General features: G+C 46.0%; 1 protein-coding gene across 1 annotated transcript; it reads left to right on the top strand.

Annotated features, from left to right (window-relative positions):
* Nucleotides 1–6,362: 6,362 nt before the first annotated feature.
* LSM10 (LSM10, U7 small nuclear RNA associated) lies at nt 6,363–14,248 on the top strand. Its single transcript, XM_073665905.1, has 2 exons — nt 6,363–6,494; nt 13,385–14,248. The coding sequence occupies exon 2, from the start codon at nt 13,393–13,395 to the stop codon at nt 13,756–13,758; it is 366 nt and encodes a 121-aa protein (XP_073522006.1). The 5' UTR covers nt 6,363–6,494; nt 13,385–13,392; the 3' UTR covers nt 13,759–14,248.
* The last annotated feature ends 335 nt before the right edge of the window (nt 14,249–14,583 follow it).

The following is a 14,583-nucleotide window of genomic DNA, read 5'->3' as shown; positions in this document are numbered from 1 at the left end:
CCTTAAAATATACTGTTTGGGTTTTAAAAAAATATTAAAATCCATGTGGAATGATAGTTGATTTAGTGGTCGTCTCTGAATGTTCTACCATGAGGGGCACCGTGTTTTACAGAAGGTATGTATTGGTATGGTATTCTCAGTGTATGACTGTCTTACATCACCCTCCTGTAATTTATCTTTACCGCTTTCTCCTACATATATAATTGAAAATGTGCAGTTAGACATTGACTGCTGCACTTAAACAAACAATTCCAGAAAGCAACTTATGAGACTCCCATTGCTGAATTGTAGCCTTCAGGGAGTTTTATGCAATTAGTAGTAATACCTCAGAGGTATTCATGTCTAATAATGTCATAGCATAATAGTGGGATGGGCCACAGCATTACAAACGGTAGGGGTCCCACTTTTCAGACCCAAGTCATCAACTTGCTTGGCAGGAATTAAACAGTCCATAAGTGATTGTAATGAAATACCATCACTTACTATGGTGGGAAACCTACTCTAATTATTATTTTTGGTTGAAGATGCAAATCTACAAAGACCACTGCTAACATTGGTCTGGTGAGGAAGTCAAATGTGGCATGTACCTTTTTAGGTTTCCCATTTGCTTGTTTGTGTTAATTAAAGGAAACCTGTCTCGTCCACAATTAACCTGCAGATATATAGGTAATTTGCTGGTAAATGGCATTTAAACCCCATGTAGCCAACTTAAGCGGCAAGAGGGAGAAAATGAAGTTATATCCTCCCTGCAGCCACTTGCTTCCGGGTATCAGGGCTTTGATTCCCATAAAGCAGCCAAATATGTTTACAACTTTATTAACTTGCAGAATTCCCCTATGGCGGCAGGTAAAAAGTGTTTCTGCACGTGACAAGTTTACACAGATGCCCTCATGAAGCTTAATCGATAATTGCAATGGTTGATTCTTGCTGACATTCTCTTTAATTGCTTGATTAAAAAAATGTAGGCTACTTGTTTCTCCTTCATATTCACCACTAGAGGGCATTAGCTTTCTAACATTAGGCTATGTGCGCACGATCAGTATTTTGTGCAGAAATTTCGGTAGCGTTTGGCTATGTTCCCACGATGCAGAAATGCTGCATATTTTTTCCATTTCTCCCTGGCAGGAAAAACGCATGCGGATTTTACATGCGTATTTCCTGCCAGGTAGAAGGGTTTGTCAAGCGTTTTTGCATGCATTTCCGCATGCGGGTTATCAAGAGCTTTTCCAAGCGATTTTAGCATCACTTGGAAAGTGCTTGACAGCTTGGTCACACTATATAAATCCATGCAACCGGCATATATTTATATTGTGTGACCAAGTAATAGTTAAAAAAAAAAAGAATAAGAATGGTAAAAAATAAAGATTATACTCACCTTCCGATGGCCCAAGTAGTCTTGCCTTTCATTGGACACACCTGCCAAACTAATTAGCACAGGTGTCTGCAATTGCTTACAGTGATATAAAGAGCCCTGACACACATCACCATCAATGAGTTTAACTGACAAACAAACAAATTCTTCCCTTATCACTCCTAAACACTTTTTGCATAATAATTTGGAACGCGGTGTACATGTGCTTTTCCACAAAACACCAGTGGTTCACGTAGTGAATCTTACAGTTCTAACTTGCCAACCGTGGTCTGTATGGAATTGTTCAATAAAGGGCCCAAAATTAAGATAACATAGATGGGAGAGGTCTCTATGAATAGGAATTCCTAAGTATTTGATACCCTGTGAGGGCCAGGCAAAGGGAAAGTTGGACTGGATGGAATTCTATATGGATTTAGGGAGGGAGACATCGAGGGCCTCAGACTTCGCTGCATTGATTTTAAAATTTTACCATGTAACAAAGTGATCTATTTCAGCCATAACAGCAGGGATGGATATATGTGATTGAGTGATATATACTAGGACATCATCAGCAAATAGAGAGAACTTGTACTCGGTGCCTCCCACCTCAATCCACCTAATATTGGGGTTATGGCGAATTGATGAGAGCAGGTGCTCCGTCACTAGGATGTATAAGAGAGGGGACAGAGGACATCCCTGCCTTGTCCCATTGGTGATTGTGAAAGGTGATGAAAATGTTCTGACGCACCCCCTGGGCCTTGGGACACCCGGAGCCGGACCCTTTTTGGTGGATGCTGGTGGTTGTAGTCTTCGTGGCGGCGATCCGGTTCCGTGGCTCAGGGCGGTCAAACCAGTGGCGGAACTATTTATGTGGTTTTGATGTTTAAATGTCCGACTACGCCACCCGTGGATTGCGGTCAGAGTGAACCGCCGCTACAGGGCAGACCGCTAAGGCTGGTGTTGTGGGTGCAGCAGAGCGTAGCATAACTCCCCACGGGAGGAGTATAGCCTCAGGGCAGTGTATGCGGAGGATGGGGGTGATGGTGCAGGGCAGCAGCAGTAACGACACGGAGTCAGTGATGCAGTCCAGGGCCTTTACTCACAGTTCTTATTATCCAGACCACGTCTGCAGGTAACGGCTGCCCACGTCGTACTGTGCTCACCAGGTGAGGGGCTCAGACAACTCCCAGATAACTTTGGAGCGCTTCACAGGACCCCCTTTGTGTGTCCTTTGTCTGGCCTTTCTTACCAACACTTCTGTCCGGCTGCCTCGGGCCTCCTCTTGGTAAACTTGGCGCCAGTTTCCCTGACCCTATGTGGTGCCTTCCTAGCGGGTGGAGCAAGGGGCTGCGCCACATAAAATGTCAGAGCCTCCGGTTTCTAGCTGAGGGTCGTTTCCTGCCTCCACTAGTTCGGGGACCGGTCTCCCCCCTTGGCCTGACCCCTCCACGCAGGTGGATTCGGGCGTGCGGTGGCGACTCGCCCGTCCGCACCCCTGGGATCCCTTCATTCCTCGTTCCTGGAGCCTTCTCCGCTCCTCTTCCTTCCTTCTCCCTCTTGCAGGCCTGGGCCTCTGTTACTAGGCCCGCCTCCGGAGCAGAGCTCATGCAGAGCCCCTGCTCCCTGCCACTTCTGCTCAGACTTCTCTGCACTGAACTAAGATGGTGCCCACCTTTTATACTCCCTTCTCAATGCACCCAGGAACTGCTTCCTCCCTGCTCCTGCACTGCAGGGTTCCCCTTCCTCAGTGTTCCCTCCCCCCACTCCAGCCAGGGACAGGGACTGTCGTGCCCATCTCAGGGGCATATTGGTCGCCCTGCCCCACGGCAATGTGGTGTAATGCATGCAGGTGTCGGGTCCTGATCCACACTCCATCCTTATCTGAGAGTGAGATATCACACCTCTGGGTGAGGTGCAATACGTCTGTAGCAACCGAGCCCTCGGTGCTACAGTTCCATTTATCTTCAGCCTAGGTGACGTATTGTGATACAGGGCCGTGATTTTGGCTATAAAAGGGTCCCCTAGACCCCTACCCCAAGCTTTTTAAGAGAATCATATATGGCGTGCCAGGAGACTCTATGGAATGCTTTCTCAGCATCCAACGAGAGTATCTACTTACAAATTTTTAACTGCATCTAGCCCAGGAAATACTTTGTGCCTAGTAGCAGTGTCTGCTAGTCAGCGGATTATCCCGGCTGTTAAGCAAGCTACACCACCTGTAGTTTGGACACTTAATTTTTTCAAAGGAAATGCTTCGGGACCACGGGATACTTAGTGAAGAGCATCAGGAGGCACCCCAAGGCATAGGGGCTGGGACTGGCACTAGGATGCCTTGCGGTGGACAGCCGAGCTCGATCCTTATAAAAGCTTTTTAACTGCAGCAGCTTTAGTGGACGCTACTGGAGCTGGAATTACGCGGCTGCTGGCATGAGACTTGCCCTCCAATAGATCCTTGTAAATGGATTTAAAGTGTATTCATTCAAATTAGAGGGACAATTTAAATTAAAAAGCTTAGAGCTGCCTCCACCACAGGGGGGCTCTCTCGACCCACCAGCGGACAGGCACCAGTATTGGGAGAGGGGGGCTGGCCGTCAGGGTTCACCGCGGCTCTGGCACAAACCCGGCGACACGGAGGTGGCACGGGCAGGAGCGGACTGGCCGTCTCGGCTTCTCACTTTTTGGATTTTAGAAGGGCATGACATGCCTATATCTGTGTCTCCCCCTCCTTTTACTCCTCCACCTCTTTTCTTTTCGCATGACTATATGTACTTGTCACTTTTCCATGTGTTAGTTGTGTCTTCTGAGCAGTTTGTCAGCTTTTGGACACCTTTGAAGGTGTTTTCTATGTGTTTCTATGTGTTTTTGTTTGCCTGCCATTGGTTTTAACGGTGTTCGAAGGTGTTCGACGAACAGTTCGGCGAACACACGGGTGTTCGACGAACCGAACCGAACTCGAACACTACGGGGGTGGCTCAACACTAGTAATGACTTGTATATAAGGCAAAATAAATAACCAAAAATACTCCTCCACACCTTGGGCTATGTTCACACTTAGCGTTTTTGATGTGTTTTTACACTTTTGCATTGCTTTCAACCGTGACAAATGCATTCACCAGGAAATGTCATTTTAACATTTTGCAACTTTATCTGGCCATGTGCTGTGTGACACATTGTGTTTCATTTCTGAAGGAGGGACTCTGAAAGTCACAAAGCCTATTTTTATAGGGCCATCAGGCGGCCCTCACTATTCTTAGAGATCCATCAGCCGGCTATGCTTTGTTGTTCCCATTACTAAAGAGTCGGTTTCCTATACTGTTATTGCATATGCAGTGAGTGGCAGGGCTGCCCAAAATTTGGACGCACCCCAATGCCCCTTTGAAGGGCCTCCAGAAAACAATGCAAAATGATTGTAGGCTATTTACCTGCAGATAAACCCTATACATGCAGGTAATAGTGTTTCCTGACAGGACAGGTTCTCTTTAAAGAATTGGTTGGAAGGAGTGTAAGTGCCATTTCATAATACACAGATATAATATTACCGAGGTTCTGCTATAAGCACTGCCAGTTATAAAAGATCAGTGTATTACTCACCCTACCGGGGTCCAGAACTGAATCTCCGCTGCTACCCTTGTCTGTCAGCATCCATGACAACACGTTGAGAGCCCTGCAGCCAATCACTGATCTCAGTGGCTCTGCCCGTGTAGACAATACAAGCTGTTGAGCTCACTGATTGGCTATGGGTATGTGCACATGTTCAGGATTTGCTGCGGGTTTGAAGCTCTGTGTTATGTAGCGTCAAACCTGCAGCGTCCAGATGTTACAGCATAGTGGATGGAGTTCTAGACATCCCATGTCCACTGTGCGTCTCTGTGCACCTGTGGAGCATCTTTCCAGACCGCAGCATGTCTATTTCTCCGGTGGGTCATATGCGGGCTTTCCCTATAGACCTAATCTCTATGAGGAAAGTCAGCAGGTGAAAAAAAAAAACAAATGGTGCTAACTTGTATATTGAGCGGCAGCCGCCGGCGGCTACTCTGCAGGGTCGGGGCCACAGGTGCCTACTACTCTGAAGGGTCGGGGCCACAGGCGCCTACTACTCTGAAGGGTCGGGGCCACAGGCGCCTACTACTCTGCAGGGTCGGGGCCACAGGCGCCTACTACTCTGCAGGGTCGGGGCCACAGGCGCCTACTACTCTGCAGGGTCGGGGCCACAGGCGCCTACTACCCTGCAGGGTCGGGGCCACAGGCGGCAACTACCCTGCAGGGTCGGGGCCACAGGCGGCAACTACCCTGCAGGGTCGGGGCCACAGGCGGCAACTACCCTGCAGGGTCGGGGCCACAGGCGCCTACTACTCTGCAGGGTCGGGGCCACAGGCGGCGCTGGACAGTGAGCATGTCCCCTTACAGCGCTATGGCCGGAACGTCATCGCTGCAGTGGAGCCTCCGCTCTGGACCCAGGGAGGTAGAGCATACTCTTAGGGGGCTTCCACACAGTGGCCCCATCAGGGTCCGGACCCCCCGCATAACGGGATTAGGGCGTATGAGCCTATTCTAGCACTGAGGGAACGTGCGCTGGGGCGTGTATGCCTACTGGAGGCCGCCACTCAGGTAGTGGACTGTGTATACGCCCCAAAACCAAGCACAGCACCCTGCACCACTATAGTCGATACGTCCGAACGCAAACCCCCCACAGAACCAACGGCTCCGTGCCTGATGGGAGTAAAAGCCCCCTATTACGGGAAGACTATCCGTGCAGATACGGTACGTATCCAGGACAAGCGGAACCTCCAGCAGAAAGTGATCACAAGGCTGCACCCATCCTGGAGGCGGAGTGGACCGGGTGAGAACAGGCGGGTCCCGGCTTGTGCGACAGAAAACCCCTAACACACGTGACCCGAGCTGCTCCGCCTCTGACAGGGTACACTCCCTCTCCCGCTCCCACACCCCGCCTCCAGGATTGGTGCACAGCCATACCAACAGTTTGATTGGTTGAAGCATAGTTACCAGCCATAGGCTCAATTATCTATCAGTCATGAAACGGGATACTCTGATTGGCTGCGAGGTGATCATGTGACAAAAAGGAGGCGCTGCTCCGCCTTGTATTCCCGGTTCCGAGCGGAGTGACTGGCGCGGGTTCCACACTGTAAGTAGGAGAGCGTCCTCAGTAGGTGCAGGGGTAACAGCTCGTCGTCCACGGCGTGGTAGCTGATGGCAGTGTGAAACTACTGTGCTATATCGCGAGTGTGTATGGACTCTGTGTGTCCCGTTTAGGACCCACTCCAATCTACAGAGGTAGAAGTCTGATAAACCTGTATCTGCCACTAGGGGAGCACGTGAGCACAACGCTGCCAGTATGGAGGCTTACATCCCGGGGGAGGCTGAATGCCGCCACCATCTGGCCGTGTAGACAATGGCTTCACATATACCGCGCTCTGTTTCCACAGATTGCTGCCGATACGTCGCACACTAGGTGTCACATGACCAGCGCAGCCAATCCGCGATCGAGTCCGGAGTAGACAGCTGGCTGGCTCCTCACACTGCGGAGTCTGGTTAATCTGCTTGATTGTTGACCACACCATTCACCTGCAGGAATAAGCCCCTGGTCCCCTAATCATGCCTGCTCCATGTTGGTACACTCCTAAGCACTCTGTGCTCTCCAAGGACCAGCATCACAGATTATAGCTAAGACTGAAGCTTTTCTTCATGTTTTGTTGGCTTTCACAGTGGCCTAGGGTGGCGTATCTCAATAGCGAGTGCTACTTGCCCCCACTTGCTAGCTAACTAAGGCGTAAGTGTATTGGGCAGTAACACAATCTTCTGCATGAGGAAAGCTTTCTTTTATGCCATTAGGAATGCTATCTGTATAACGTGAAGGTTTTCATGTTGCTGGCTCATGATCTAGCCATGCTGCCAACAATTCTGTATGTATTAACTCCTTAGGATCATGCAAAGCCTTTGTTTCCTCTAGTGTTACCTCAGATTATGACTACACACTGCAATAGGCACTTGACCTGTATTTCTTATATTTGTTTTCCCGCTTGTAAGTAGAACATGATGGTGCAGTACAGAGATCAATATCACTGTCCCCACTGGGGCTCACAATCTCAGTATGTCTTTGGCGTGTGGGAAGAAACCCACGAAAAACACAGGGAGAACATACAAACTCATTACAGATGTTGTCCTTGGTGGGATTTCATACCAGTGCTGCAACAATGCTGTCAATCAGTCATTAGCTATGAAGTCACTACTCACTCTTAGGGCTCTTTCACACGTCAGTATCTCCGGTACGAGTGGTCACAGTTTCCACACATACTGGAGACACCGACACACGAAGACACATTCAAATGAATGAGTCTGCGCATATGTCAGTGTGTTTTCACGGACCGTGTGTCTGTGTGATCTACACGTAGACATGTCTGTTTTTGGATGACAGCACAGATCACACGGACCCATTCAGGTCAACACGTATCGCACACGGATGCCATCAGTGTGACACCAGCGTTTGGGAATCTACAGTACAGTTAGCGCTCTTCCCAAGCGCCGGGTGCTGAACGCTGCCCTCATCATTGTCCCCTGCCGGCGCTGCGATCAGCACCAGCAGAGGATAATGATGAGAGTAGTAGTGTCTCCTCCCGCAATGTGTCCACATGTAAAAATAAAATAAAAAAATTCATATACTCACCTGTCCTAAGTGTCCCCTGCTGTAAACCATGTGACCACTCAGCAGAGGAGCCTGGGAGAATGACTCCTGCAGCGAGCAGGCCCCAGATCTGTGCTCAGTGAGCAGTGTCCTGTCACTCACTGAGTGTGGGTTTCCTCTGGGTTCTCCAGTTTCCTCCCTCACTCCAAAGACATAATGATAGGGAATGTAAATTGTGAGCCCCAATGGGGACAGCAATGATATTGTATGTAAAGCTATACACATGATGCATAGGCATCTGATTTTTGCCTAACAGCCACACAGAGACCACATAAGTTATGGTGCTCATATACATTAGAATAAAGATTATGAAAATGGATGAAGTCAACCATAATTAACATTGATTGTTTTTAGCTGAGTTACTAACAGTGTCGTTGTCTAGAATGAAATCAGCCATATTTGAATCTTTTATCCATAGTCAGATGAAAGATCTTTTGTCCATGAGTGATCTGTCTATTAAAGAACAGTTACAGAAAAATTGACTGTCCTTTGCCCCATGATATTCAGTGTGATCCGTTGAATGACTACACTTGACTATTGTGTATACAATGCATTGCAGGTTTAGTCATTCACCTGATAGTCTTGTTGAACGGTCTCCCTTCTGTCTGTTCAGGGTATGTGCACACGATCAGTAATTGCTGCAGATTGTCCACAGTGGCCAGATGTTACAGCATAGTGGATGAGATTTATACAAATCCCATGCCCACTATACGTCTCTGTGCACCTGCGGATCACCCGCAGAGAAGGACACGCGGCCAGTCTTCATAGGTCGCAGCATGTCAGTTTCTCTTGTGGAGTCCCTAGTCTCCTCAAGAGAAATTAGATCAATACAATGTATAGGATGCGGTGAATGGTTCAATGAACACATGCGGATTCACCTGCGTGCAACGCTTTGGACGCAGCATAAAGTATACGGTGTTCAAAGCGCTGCCTGTACGGATGGTGTGCCCATATCCTAACACTTTTAAGCTGTAATTTCCTATCCTAAATGTATGTAAACTTTAGGCTGTAGGTAACTGCATCATCTGCATAAAACATTTTGTCATGTACAAATTTTTAAAGTTTCACATTTGGCTTGGAAATGTCACAATTAGTACATTCCACTATTTGTACATTCCACTAGCACATAGTTGTAGGAGAGAAATGTGAGCATGAGTTACTACTTTTTCTGTGTACAAATGTGAAATATGTAACTGATGAAGAAATGGTGATAATGTTGATGAAAGAGGAAGTGTAGATTTCATCTTATTACCTCATAAGATACTTCTCAGGAAAGATAACCATCTGAAATGGAATCAGTCAACAGGAAGGGAAAACTTTATTCCTTGTGTTATCAGAAGGACATAAAGAGGGTGACATTAAAAGGAGTCTGTCACCCCCTGAATACTAATTGAACAGTTATATGGGGGACTTAGCCACTTAATTACTTTCAAAACTTATTTTATTACATATGCAAATGAGGGGGCCTTGGTGTGGCCAAGTGCTTAGTGTGCCATTACAATTTGCATACTAACTGATGGTTTTCGCTTGGCCAGAGTGTTTCCTAAACTGCAACTCTACGCGTGTGCCCTGACTATGAGGGAGTCAGCGGCATGCACACTTTGTGGGGGTGGGCCACCCTTTCATCATTGACTCATGTCAGTGGCCACTGCTCCCTACATTCAGATGTGTAGTGAGCAGCTTCAGAGAGGGAGTAGATCAGGGGTGGGGAACCTCAGTCCTGAGGGACACTTACGGCCCTCAATCACCTTTTCTCTGGCCCCCCGGGCAGATTCCTGGGGACTGCAGTGCTTGGGCCAGCAGCTGTGTTTTGATGACCACTGGCCTTTTAATTTCTTTCTGCTCTGTGAGTACATGCAGCGTTCACTACTGAATGCTGAGTCGTTTGCAATGAAAAATTAAGTCCTGACACCAGTGCCAGTATGAAGACTTACTTTGTGGGTGGAGTTAGTGTACAATTTGTACGTCCCCCGAGGAATGGCTTGAATATCTAAATGGCCCTTGGCAGAAAGAAGGTTCCTCACCCCTGGTGTAGAGGATCAGCTACATTCTCCTCCTGTGTTCAGTGCATCTCCGAATAGGTCCCCATCCTCTCTACACTTCTGGTTGTATCAGTGTAGCATACGGCAGCAGAAAATGATGCAAGTGGAGTCCGCCCCCACGAAGTGTGCTCCCCGCTGACCCTTGGGTTTTCCCTCTCAGGGCAATCTTTCTATAAGCAGTGCAGCTTGACAAATATGAATGGTGTGTAATATACACAGTTAGGCTCGTCAACTTTTTTTTCCACATACAAGAGAAATGAACTGAGTTTCATCAGTTAGTTTGGTTTGATGTACAACAAGTTTTCAGCAAGCTGTACTCCTTGCTGAAAACTTGTCCTGAGGTGGAAAACCCTTTTAAAGGGAATCTGTCACCGGGTTTTTGCTACCTCATCTGAGAGCAGCATAATGAAGGAAAAGAGACCCTGATTCCAACAACGTATCACAACTGCTGCCCCATTACAATCAAGAGTTTTTAGATGTAGCAGAGCTCAGAAAGCTGACCCTGTCCACACCACAGCTTTCTATGTACATTATCTGTTGACAGTAAGCTGCTTATCAAAGGAGGGGGCGTGGTCAGACAGCTGCTCACAAGCACCAGTCCTGACAATGATACAATGAAGGTTTTAAGTAAACAGCACACAGCCAAGAGACACATTGCTGGATTCTGTGTTTTAACCCCTACATCATGCTGTCTTCAGATTACTTCGCCAAAACCTGCTGACAGATTTGCTTAAACTGAGACCTGTAGCTAGAGCCAGATCTACAGTTTATATAGGCGCTATATCAAGTGTTTTCAACCACCCCTTGCATTTGTTTTCTGGACAATTGGATCAAAAATCACAGATGGCTGAAACGTTATGGACTTACACCACGCCCCTGCAACATGCCCTGAAAATAATTGAGTTTGTCCATTAAGTGAAAAAAAAAAGGCAGAGATAATAACATAAGTCTATTGTCAAGAGTGGTGCTGGATCTAGGGGGAGGGAACCTCCGCCAGATTACTCACACCAAACCAGATAAGCCTTTCTAGTTACACAATAGCAGATTTATCGTCCAGCATTTTACCATCATCTGCTGAGCATGCGAAGAGCCCTGTAATAGCTGGAGATCTATGGTTAGGACATTTACAGCAGATGAGTCATAGAATTGCATCTATCACTCTCTTGTTCTGTTTCTTAATCTTATCTACCAGCTGGTTGTATATGGTTAGATCCTGTAGATTAGGTATTCAGTGACTTGCAGACCTGGAGTTGGCTCACCTTACACTAGTCATCTGTTCACAGAACAGCAATGTTATACAACCTGCAACTCAACTGGTCTTGTAGGATTAATACTCCTACCATGTTCATATTCAAAACTGACTGGGGATTGGTGTCCACTCAAATATAAATCCCAATTACTCTTACAATGTTCTTCTCACAGAATTTATAATGATGATTTAGGTTCCAAGGGGGCATGTTTCTCCTTCTGGAGATTGATAAGCCAGCGTAATGAGACCTGTATGCCATGCAATGCTTCTCTGGGAATTTAAAAATGCAAGTAGCCTTTTCAGAGCGGAAGAGGACAGGAACTCTGGCGCCACCCATTGGATGTAGCAGGAGCATTGCATGGCCTATAAGTTTCCTTAGGCCAGCTTGACACTCTGCACAAGGAGAATTGTTCAACCACCAGTTAGAGACCGAAATCAGATTTCCTGCTTTGCAATGAGCAGGGGTAACGCTCCGAAACACACATCTGCAAATGGAGTTTCTTGTTTGGCTTCTTATCCTAAGTCATGTGGCAAGGTTCATTAAAAGGGCGATAACACCCAATAGATGGTGCTAGAGTTCAAGACCTCTTCCTCTTTGAAGAGGCTCATTGCATATTGTTGATTTAGAGAAGGCATTTAGGCCTTACAAAATGTAGTAGGTCATGTCACTGCCTGTAGTACAGCCGCTGACCACATCACTCTTTCCTCTTACTGTATATAGGACACTCAACTAACACAATTTCACGGAGTCACATACTCGCCTTTGGTCCGCTGGCTTATGCAGGTTTTTTTGGGACATCAACTATGGAACCTTTAATTTGAGAGCTGAAAATTAATGATTTCTCGTCCTACCTGAGAGGGGTCAGTTGGGTGCTGAGATCGATGAAAATGGAAGTAGAAGGGCTATTGACTATATTTGGGTCTATCTAGTTTCCATTGTGACCTGTTATTGAACATGACAAAAAGAGCAGCTCACAGAACTTATTATTCCGCTCAAAATGGACCCCAAAGAGTAACCAGACTGATCTCATTGTAGACACTGAAATGCTGTGGATTTGAAATTGCATTGATAAAAATCCTTATGTGTCTTTATTGCATAATGGGCAGTAAAAATCTGATTTGAGTGAATTCTCCTCGAAGCTAATTGCAAATATCCATGATACACGGTCAGAGTATGGACTGCGATGTAGTGACGGGCCATGGTTCCTCTTTCTTGAAGTCAGCATTCTGCATATGAACTTGTTGAGTTTAGGTCTGAAGACCCAATGCCAATCCGGACATCATTTTCTGTACTCGGACCGCGTTCCAGAGACTCAAAATTTCCTTTTTTTATAGGAAAATAAAGTAAAAAGAACCTCGGCTTAATCCGATGTGTGGTCCTTGATGAAGGCCATCTGCTTGGCCTGCACTGCTGATTTACAAAGTTCCTGCTACAATAAAATAATATAAATTTGACTCCTAGTGGTTTGGAATTGCCAATAATCTACTCAGGATTTGTAGAAAAATAATTTCATGCATTTTTAGCAAACTCCATTTTTTGTGCCTTCAAATCTAGTGTGTCCAAACATATGTCACCCATATGAGTCGAATTGCACACACTATTTCATTTAAAAAAAATTTTTTGCTAAAAGGGGGTTTCTAGTTTGGACATCATCTACTTGTTAGAAGGGTTCCTTGACAATAAGCAGATCAGAGAGTCCTTCAGGGATCAGCAGTTACCTGTGGGTGAGCGGAGAAGTACAGGCTCAGTTTCCCCACATTGCCCTCACAGGAGATGTAAAGCATTACTCAATGTTCATACAATCTCTGTAATGCAGGACAGCACAGGTGTCCCCAGAACTATAGATCTTTTAACCACTCTCCATTCTGGCCAAAGGTTGAGAATCCTCAACATTGAACCACCCTGTATTAACTTAAAATTGGGATATATTAATTTGTTTTCTTTGGTCTGTATTTCATGTATACAGTTGGTGTTTGCGTTGTGATGTACCTAGTATTAGTTAATTATATATTGAGACTAACAAGTTAGTGTTATTTTATAGGTGCTGTCATGGAGGTCAGTCACTCGGTGAAAGAGAGAACAATTGCTGAAAACAGTCTAATAATCCTCTTGCAGGGGTTACATGGTCTTGTCACCACTGTTGACTTACGCAATGAAAGCTCTGCCAGGGGGACTATCCTAAATGTAGATGCTTTCATGAATATACGCCTGGAAAAGGTTATCTACACAGATCGCCACGGCCAGGAGGCTAAACTAGATGACTTGTTTGTTACTGGACGCAACGTGAGGTATGTTCATATTCCAGAAGAAGTAGATATAATCCACACCATTGAAGAACAGCTAAAGAAGATACAAAGTATTCGTGGCTTTGGTGGAAAGGGAAGGAAAGAGTTTGCCTCAAAAAAGTCCAAATGATTCCCAAACCTCCATAACAAAGTGAAAGACCTTTTTCAGTTGACAGTTTGCCCATACCTGACATTCCAGTTGTACAAAATATGCAAATAAACTGCAGGTGTGTACACGATCTGACAATGAAGATAACTGAAGTATGCTAGGAAATGGCCCTGGGGACATCCGTGTGGCTTCAGAATGCATTTGGCCTTGATTGCTTATTACAGCATCAATAAAAGTTTAAGGTTCTTTTTTTTATTGAAGCTAAATATCAGACAGTGATTCAACTTCTTTTGTATGAATTTTAGTGCAGTTTATTAATTTCTCTCAGGCTCTGTTAACATCTGCGGCTTGCTTTTCGTTACTAACAGAAGACAATAATGTAGTGATCATCTGTCCTGCAACAAATGCCAGTAGACCAACTTGTAATAAGGTTTGATGGATTCCACTATGGTGTCTTTAATGCAGGTTGTTTTTTTTAACTCGTTTGATTAAAGAATATACAACATGACAAGGTTTCATCATTTAACAAACAGCATGTCTCATTGCTCATTAACCCCTTTATGTCATGACGTACAGTGACGACACCACCCTGGGTTTAACCCCATAAATGCTGTGATCAATAGCAATCTCAGCATTTAGAAGGCTTCCTCTCCCACCCAATCGGCCCCCTGATGACGTAATCTCTGGTTGCTGATGGTAGTCGTGGAAACCTGAGGTCAAATAATGACCTCCAGGTCTGTCAAGTATGATGGCCTGTTTGATCAAGCCAGGAGCATGGTCTAAGTGTTTTGTCAGTGTTACACTTGACGGGTGTAATGCATCGCAGTACATGTGTGTTGCAATGCA

Source organism: Phyllobates terribilis, unplaced genomic scaffold (genome assembly GCF_046119375.1).
Source record: "Phyllobates terribilis strain yellow unplaced genomic scaffold, ASM4611937v1 Scaffold_2__4_contigs__length_985480577, whole genome shotgun sequence".
Taxonomy (NCBI): Eukaryota; Metazoa; Chordata; class Amphibia; order Anura; family Dendrobatidae; genus Phyllobates; species Phyllobates terribilis.
The sequence above is the reverse complement of the archived record's forward strand: the minus strand, read 5'-3'. Positions and strand labels throughout refer to the sequence as shown.